This window comes from Stegastes partitus, unplaced genomic scaffold, assembly GCF_000690725.1.
Source record: "Stegastes partitus isolate 25-593 unplaced genomic scaffold, Stegastes_partitus-1.0.2 Scaffold1025, whole genome shotgun sequence".
Classification (NCBI taxonomy): Eukaryota; Metazoa; Chordata; class Actinopteri; family Pomacentridae; genus Stegastes; species Stegastes partitus.
The window spans coordinates 225,660-234,873 of NW_007578756.1; the positions used below are offsets into that span (position 1 = coordinate 225,660).

The following is a 9,214-nucleotide window of genomic DNA, read 5'->3' on the forward strand; positions in this document are numbered from 1 at the left end:
ACGGAGCCACCTTGCAACCCTATATAAATCTAATCAATTATTATTATCACAAAAGCATTTACAGGCATACAACTTCAGGTAAACAATAGCAAACCATCATTATATCAAATCACAGACTGATAAAATAGGACAGAAATTCTGATATTATGACTTAAAGCAAAGGGGTATTCGAGTAAAGCAAGTAACAAATCCAACACAGTCATAAATCCACCAACCATTACAAGCTTAGTGGCACATACCCTCATGGCATTCTTATGATGTCATGATTTGACATATATGATCAGGTAAACAATAACAAGCCCCAATTAAATTGACTAGCAGAACAACAATGAAGGGCATACACTCTGATCTTATGTCTTAAAGTGTACAGCCAGACATCCCAATAACGGTTTATGTCTAATTCCACTGAGTAAGCGCAACGTGCACGTACGTACACAAAGAATATAGTTCTGGTTTACCCCCCTACACGATCAAAATAAGAGAAGGCCCAATAAGCTGACCTCAGGAAAATGGTTTGCTTGTCCAAAGCAACACAAGTCTCATTCAGACTCCACACAAACATCATGTGTCCTGTGCACTTAGGACACCATTGTCAGTTAAAACCAAAAGCTAACTGAAGCTAAAACCTGACACGGAAATACAATAAGTTTGTACATCATAACAAATGCACCAGCCATTAAATCCAGTGTTACAGTTTAACATACAACAGATGGAAAAGTAATACATCAGGCCATAGCATACCATTGATGAAGGGGGAAAACTTTCTGACTCACCGGTTACTTGTAGAAAAAGTCCGTCCTCCTGACCTTCTTTGATGTAAACAGAGGATCCTTCTCAGCATGTTTCACCCTCATGCACTGCTTTGCTTTTGAACTGTCACCGTGTCACAGGGCCTAATGGTACTGGGGTTTAACCAACCTCTGGGAGGATCCCAGTTTATAAGTCCAACCTTGAGAAAAGGTTATGGAAATACTCCAATACTGCAAACAATACCGTTGCAGATTGGATGTATTTAACTTCATGTGCTAACACAAAATTCAAGAGATGGAAGGAATTGGTTAAAAAATGCATATGGGCACCTGGTCTTCACTTTAGCCCTTACATCTCTGTGTTATAGTTGGGCTCACTTCCACACACAGCAAGTGTTCTGGAACCGCACTCCTGGAGAGGGGCTGGACTCGCTCCTTTTCTGGAGTTGCCCAAGGTGAAAGGGGCAAGTGTGGGGATACTCACAAGCCTCTGGCTGAGTGCCGCTTTGTTGGAGTTCTCCCCAAAGAACGAGAGGGTCGTCTCTCTGCGACTGTGTTGTAGAGGGAAGAACTCTTGACTGTTGTTTGTGCTTATGCATCAAACATCAGCTCAGAGCATTCAGCCCTAGGAAGGGGAAGGGAGAGTCAGGGGGAGGGACGTCTGGAATGACCTGCTTTGTCTGCTGCCTCCGAGACCCGACCGTGGAAAAGTGGAAGAAAATGGATGGGTGGATGGATCTCTGTGCTGACAACTCACAGTGCTGGCATCATCATATGTTTGACATGTTAATATATTAATAATTAGTCTCCCTCCTATTTCTGTAATACTGTCATTACTACATCAGTAAGTGCCCTGTAAATACTCCCATCATAAATTTAAAAACAAAAAATGCTCACACACTGTTCCTTTCTCACTGACATAATGCACAATAATAAAGAGCAGACATTTACAGGAGCCATCAGTTGTGTTGTCAGCTTTGACTGCAATGAATGGAATTGAATAACGCTCTTGGTCTATTTTTCTCTGCATCATGGTAACTATGCTCTAAATGATATAATTCTGGGTTGTTTTTGACATTCCTTGTCTTCAGCTAAGGCCGTCATGAACATTCGTACAGCAAAACAACTTTAACTTTATTGTTGCATTTATGTGATTTTCTGATTCCCTATGTCTTCCTATTGAACTTGTCAAATTCTTAATCTCGTTAAATCCTTTAATTTCATTTTAAGGATGAGGCTGCTTTGTCAAACAAAATTCTTGGCCAGTGCCACAGTGTTGCACAGCCAGAGCAGATACAACACAAGCAAGGATCTAGTCAGGAGAAAACAACCTTGATAAGTGCCATAAAACAAGTAGAAGTGTGATTGGGCGATGATGCCAATAACAGGCTGTGTTGGAGGTAATCGGAAATATTTCCTTATTTTATTTATTTGTTTGTTTGTTTTCAGTCTGTCAAATGCAGAGGTGTTCGGTGAAGAATGGTAAATGGTAAATGGACTGCACTTATACAGCGCTTTTCTACCTTAGTGGCACTTCACAATGTTTTCTCATTCACCCATTCACACACACATTCATACACCAATAGCGACAGAGCTGCCATGCAAGGCGCTAGCCTGCCATTGGGAGCAACTTCAGGTTCAGTGTCTTGCCCAAGGACACTTCGACTGTGTAGGGGCAGGGGATCGAACCGCCAACCTTACAATCAGAGGAAGCTGGGTCTTTAGCCTTTTTTTAAAGACTGAGAGGGAATCAGCGCATTGAACAGTTTGGTAACTCGTTTCACCACAGAGGAGAAGAGTCTAGCTATCGACCTCAGCCCTGTTGTGGTGGTTGCATCAGGAGGCTTTGGTTCCCGTTCTGATTGGTTATTGTTTGTCTCAGGGGAGAAAAAACAGTTTTGGGCTTCCCTTGATGGCTGGCTAGATCTCAATGGTAAATGGTCTGCACTTGTATAGTGCCTTTGTACCTTAGTGGTAGTCAAACACACCAGTGGCAACAGAGCTGCCAGGCTTGCCCGGAAGCAACTTCTGGTTCAGTGTCTTGCCCAAGGACACTTCGACATGTGGAGGGGCGGGGGATTGAATCGCCAAACTTGAGATTAGAAGACAACCACATCTACCACCTGAGCAACAGCCTCTCAGAAATGTCTGCCATACAAACAACCCCAGCTACTTATGAGTTCACAGAACAGTACCTGTGAGCAGAAAACCATCTTCACGACAGAGCATCTCTGCCCCATGTACACAGATACATATACACAAGCACAGGACTATGCTGACTGCTCACAGCTGCTCAACATTTGCTCAGCACTTACTCGTCTGTCTGTTATGCCCTTCACATTCACCTTTGCTAAGCTGGCAGCTCTCCCTCCTTTTCCGTTCTCTTCACGTGGGCATGAGTGAGGTGTGTATGTGTGTGTGTGGGTGCATATGTGTGTGTGTGGATGTGTGCAATGGAAACGAATGGCATAATCAGCTGAATGAGGACACCTGTGGCGGGGAGTGGCTCACCTGTCTTCAATCTACACCTGCCATTAAAGAAGGGATTGGTTCACCACTCAACGCCGGTCCGTTATAATACAGTCAGTCAGCTGAAGCCATATGCTTCCATTCGTTGCCTTGCTTGTTTCTAATCCGCTGTTGTTCTGTCTAGTTCCCTGTGTTGCTCCCTGCCTGGATTCCTTCCTTGTGCCAAAGATTGGCCCTCAGCCACCTGGATCCTGGTTCACTGTCAATCAGTCATTCTCCATTGGTCCTCAACCTGAAGACCCACGCTCCAGTATTCCTCAAGCCTCCTCAGCCTGCATTCGACTGACCACTCTCCTGATTCTGACTCCCAGCTAAGTAGATGGTTTTGTTGCTTGCATTAGTTATTGTTTGACTCTCATTTGATAACTTGCTTAGCGTTGTGGAGCTGTTGTGCCTTAACTCGTTGAGTTTGTTAATCAGTATAGTACGTACATCTCGTTGCTTTGAGCTATGTAGTTTCCATGCAGCCTGCAGTGTCTTCTATTGATAGTTATGTTGTGTGCTTTAGTTTGGTTTCCCGTATACCTGTGTGCGTGTAGTGTTACTGTGTAAACTCGCCATCACTGACAACCTTCTTAGCCTTGTGTATGTACTAGTAATTTCATGTTACCAGTTTATTGTTCCTTCTGGGCTTCCGTAGTTCTCCCGTATCCTTGCATTTTCAGCAACATGCTTCTCTGGCAGTCCTGTAGTTGTTGCTATTGTACCTTAGATCAGCTTCTTGTGTTATCTGAGCCCCATTCTTATAGCCTTAAACTGTTAAACCTTTATTTGTGTGCTGTGTCTCTCTGCCTGCGCCTCGGTCTCTGTATTTACTGTACCACTGTCAAAATGACTTTTGAGATTTTGGAGACAAGGACAGTGGCTGATAGTTCCACTCCTTTGATTGGTCACTGTCAGGACTCAGTCTCTAGAATGTTTTCTACCATCTGATACAGGTGAAAAAAGTACTTAGGTCTGGTACCGAAGTATAACTAACAATATCACAGTATAGAAATACACTCACAAGTAAGTCCAACATTCATATTTTTGCTTAAGTAAAAGTACAAAAGTATTTGTGTCAAAATATACTGAAATTGCCAAAAGTAAAAGAACTCATTATGCACAATGGTTACTTTCAGAAAAATGCACATTATATTATTGCATTCTAATTATTGATGTATTATTATCTATATCATTTTTTTTATTTAGTGCTAGGCAGTTTGTAAAATTATCCTTGAGGGGGGGTCAATAAAACTTAATCTTCATTTATGTTATATTTTGTATTGTTAATCTGAAAATGCAAAGCAATTTAATTGATCAAATTAATTTTGAGTAAAAAATACGGTATTTGCCTCTGAATTATACACGAGTAGAAGCAGAAAGTAACAGAAATTGAAGTAAAGTCAACGAAAGTACCCCTAAATTGGTACAAATGGTACAATAGAATTTGCAGGCTGATGGCAATATAAGATAGAGAAATAAATAATTCAGTATTATATTTGTTTTAGTTATATATTTTGTCTTACCTCATTTCAGTATGATATATAAATTCAAAATGTATTCTGTTTAAAACAATGTAATTCTGCTAGACAACTAGCAAAATTCTAGACAATTCATGGATTTTGTTTGTATCTAAGTAAAGGTTTGTGAATGATAAAAGTTCTAAAATGCTCATCTAATGCTTATAAAAGCTATTCAAGCACCTTACAATGTGGATTTCATTTACCCATTCAGACACACTCGTGCATACTCAACATGCATGCTCGCCATCGGAAGCAACTTCTGGGGTTTAGTGTTTCGCACACTTTGGGACATGGAAGGCCAGGGGATCAAACCACCAGCATTGCAATTTGTTGACAAACTGCTTCACTACCTGAGGTTTTTAAACCTATGATATAAAATGCCATCACTTCATTATTTTATCCTATTAGACATTTGTATGCAGTTTTGTCATGAAGTTCTTAATTATTGATTTCTAACTAAACATGTATTTTGTGAGGTTACAGGGATCTTAACTTTTGACCACAAAAAATATAATCAGTTTATCCTTGAGTCTAAATGAACATTTTTGAGTAAATTTGAACAAATTACCTAACAGCGTTCACTACAAGTGTTTACAAGAATGTGAAGGACAGATACATGGATAACCCAAAAAAATATGACTTGATTTCATAGCTGTTGCACAGGCACAATAAAAAAGATTTTCTATCTTTGCATTTTCTACAGACTATAGTTACATATAAGTAAATATTTCAAGGAATTTCACACAAACCCCACACCTTTTGCAACCAAAACGTTCAAACCACTTAGAAGCTTCATATTTTGAATGTTGAGTGAGAGCAGGAATGTCAGGTAGAAACTAAGGGTTTCAAAAAAAAAAAAAAAAAACAGAATAAGGATCAGAGGGATTTGGAAAATGACTAGGGATTCTCTTTTTAAAAAAAATATGGCTGTGACTGACTTTTAAATAGATATCAAATATAAGCGTAAGCACGCGCACGCACACACACGCATGCACACACACACACACACACACACAAACAAAAAAAGGGTAATGAACAAGTAACACAACAACATTCCCCTGAGCCAGGTCTTAAAGAGCCATGTCATAATTGTTGGAAACACCTGTAGCCATGAACCCTTCACTAGAAAGATTGATTACTGGATCATGATGTCACGTTTATAGACAAAACGATCCCATATAATACTAACTCTGCCTCAATACAACCCATCCTTAGAATTTTTATGACAAGTATTCTTTAAGACCTGAAATTAAACTCAGGTTTAAACAGCCCTCCCCCAGTTGTCACGGCAACCACCACTAGCCAGTGGTCAGAGGTGGTAACCATGGTAAAAATACAAACCACTGAGATGATGTCATCAGGGTAGGTGGATTATTATAACAACGAGGAAGCCGCCATGCCCCATTCATCACACTTGCGTACTGCAACATCCAACTGGCACTAAGGCTTGGGACCAGACTACATGCTCCCCATGGTGGGCTACTTTCCTGAGCAGTGCTGCACATGAACACAACAGCTCACACACTGGCTAATTACCATCTGCCAGTGTATTCTGATCATTACTGTGGCATCAGAGCACTGAGTGAGGGACGTTCTGAATCCACTCACCACAGCACAAAGCAGATGCATGATTTACTCTTTCAAAGTTGGAGATAACTGTGATAAGCGTGTGGAGATAAGTACTACGTAAATGGGGAGAGGGACAGTATGCTAGGCAGCAGGTTAGTGGTGTGAATGGTACATGGCAGTGCAGGTTGGCTAGCATTGTTATACTGATCCACCCACCTTAATGGGGATCCTTTGGGCGTGGCAATGCCGTAACCTTTGGAGTCCAGGTTCCCTCCCACTTTCATCGTGTCACAGGGTTTCCTCTGCTCAATGTACTCATTCATCGTGGACTCCAGCAGGTAAGCATACTTTCCTTTGGACTTCCTTACACGCAGGACACCCTCTGACGTCTTCTTGACAAAGACGGAAGGTTCTGCTGATTTCATATATTGCCACATCTTGTCAAACAAGGCGATTTTAGAGCGCTAGAAAAGAGAGACAGATCATATAAATTACAAGTTAGTTTGCTGAACTTGTGCATGTTCAGTGTCTTGTCATAAGCAGAAGGCATTGTCGGTATACTGTGCACCCCTGAGGTATAATAAATATAGATGCATCTTCTAATAAAAATATTTACAAAGACAATGTTAAGAATGTTTTCAAAGCTTGTTTAATTCCATGTTTATGTCATTGTTCTTCTTCCCTAACTCAGCGCGTTACTGCCACAAACTGCTGATCAGTGGAACAGTGAGACCCTCATCAGTAATACCTATGGCAATCCTTTATATACAGCCATTGTTACAGTGTAAAAATACATTAAACAAAGCAACTGCATATTTCTTCCCTAGACAAAGAGGGTAAATAAAACTGGCAATCTGTGAGTGCACTAAACCAAACAACACTATGACATGATAAGTGATTAGACATATTTTCTTTCCTACTAATGTACAAGTGGTGGAGGGAAATTCAAAGTTCATCCACATTAAACCAGTTTAATCACACAAGTTTCTTCCCTGTTTCAGCCTTTATTTAGACTAAAACAGTATTCTTCTGCCCGCAAAATAGAGATTGCCTAAAAGAGCCACCAGACTGTGTAAGTTTTAAAACACTGGCTTGATCTTTCATTGCGTAGGGAGCTTTTCCAAAACAATGACAGTAGGTTAGGGGGCTGTGTATGAGGTCACTGAAGAAGACAGTCTGTAGTTGCCTCTGACTGTGGGTTGGATTAATGTTCAGTTCAAAAGAGTAGTTCCTTCTTATCAGGATATCCAAAAACTTATGGTCACATTATAATCTTGGTTCTCTGAGTGAAGAGACTATCTCTCCACCCAGTGACATATTTCATATGTACTGGGTAACTCTTTAAGACAACCATGAGGAGACGCTGCACTCCAAACCACTGGTATAAGACAAACTATTGCAAATGTAGATGCAGAAGGGCTGCTTCGGCCAGTCCACAAGATGCAAGACTCACCCCAGGAACATCTTTAAAGGCCAAGATGAAATGGCCAAACCTGTGAACAGAGTGACCACTCAGCTCAACTAACAACCTGCTAAGTTGACCAAGGGAGACACTGAAGGTCGACAGAGGCCTGGCCCAGTCATCCACTGATGACTCACACCCAGCACCCACTCCAAAGTAGCGGCTGGGTGATATATTCATGTAATGGATTTGCGATAAAGTGGATGTGACCACGAAAAAACACACATCTGTTGAATGGTGTCGACAATCCAGCAGGACAGCTGTGACTTCAATAAGGACCTGCACAAATTGCTGGAGTGACAGCCTGTCTGCACTGAATGTGTCGTGCCAATGCCGACACAGGGCACAGCCAAGATTGCTGCTAGTCCTCCCGGTTTTCTCTGGAAGAGGCAAGTGACTGCAGCCCAACTGAGTGAGACAGAAGGAATTCAGATGAAGTATTAGGCAGGAACACCTGGTTGGGACAAAGGACGAAACCTCTAAATACCAAATTGCTTGGACCATAGCAAGTGGAGCCACAGAGAAGCCACCAAAATCAGCCTTCTTCCTTCTTCCTGAATCTTTGGAAGAAGGGGCTGGAGGTGCGTCAAAGGTGAGAAGGCTCAAAGCAGAGTACAGCAAATTGAAAACCGGCGACACAGGAGATGGGGCCCTTCTGGAAACTGGGCCGGGAGCAGCAAGGTCTGGGCATTGGGGAGTGGCGTGGTCTGGCATCGCCTGGAGTCATGTGTTTTCCTGGAAGTGGCTGCTTGGAGTACCAGGAAGCAGGTTAAGGCGGGAAACTGGGTGAGATGGGCTCGAAATTGTCTAGTCCCAGGGCTCTAGCGAGCAAAAATGATGTCAGCTCACTGGAGTAAATGGAGATGGGGGATGACTGGGGACCTCCTCTACCTCAGGAACCTTGCCTTCCACCGGGTGTCGTTTTAATGGCCAGGCGGGTTCCTCAGAAGGGAAACTTCCAGTTATCAGGAGGGATGTCTGGGAGGGCAGGATTAGTGGGGTTTGTGGGTGGTGGTGCTGGAGGTCCTTGATTTCCAACAGGCTGCAGGCTCACCAAACCCACCCAACAATGAGTGGGCTCAGGGCCTGCAGGCTGAAAGCTAGCTGTCTCAGGAGCGGGAAGGGAGTTGGCAGGCTGGGAGACAGGGGTGTTAATGAAATCTAAAATGAAGTCCGGTAGTGAGTCCTGTAGCCAGGGTTTTTCTTGCTGCTTCTCTGCAACCTATAGATAAGTAAACCTGCCTAAGGGGAGGGTCTCTGGTCTCTTTCCACAGACCATAAAAATGAACAAGGTAATCTAAATACTGGTAAGATTCCTCATCTTGAAAGGGATGAATGGGGGCATGCAGGCAACGGGTCAGAGCCAGGCTCTGTGTCTGCTGGGTTCAATGATGGCCAGA

General features: G+C 42.4%; 1 protein-coding gene across 1 annotated transcript in view; it reads right to left on the minus strand.

Annotated features, from left to right (window-relative positions):
• LOC103367200 (glutamate receptor 2-like) overlaps positions 1 to 9,214 on the minus strand; it is a gene marked incomplete at its 5' end in the record, with an annotated part of 58,626 nt that overhangs the window by 27,937 nt on the left and 21,475 nt on the right. The window contains one exon of the mRNA XM_008295158.1: positions 6,569 to 6,816. Coding sequence (XP_008293380.1) covers positions 6,569 to 6,816 — 248 coding nt within the window. The remainder of the gene's footprint in view (positions 1 to 6,568; positions 6,817 to 9,214) is intronic.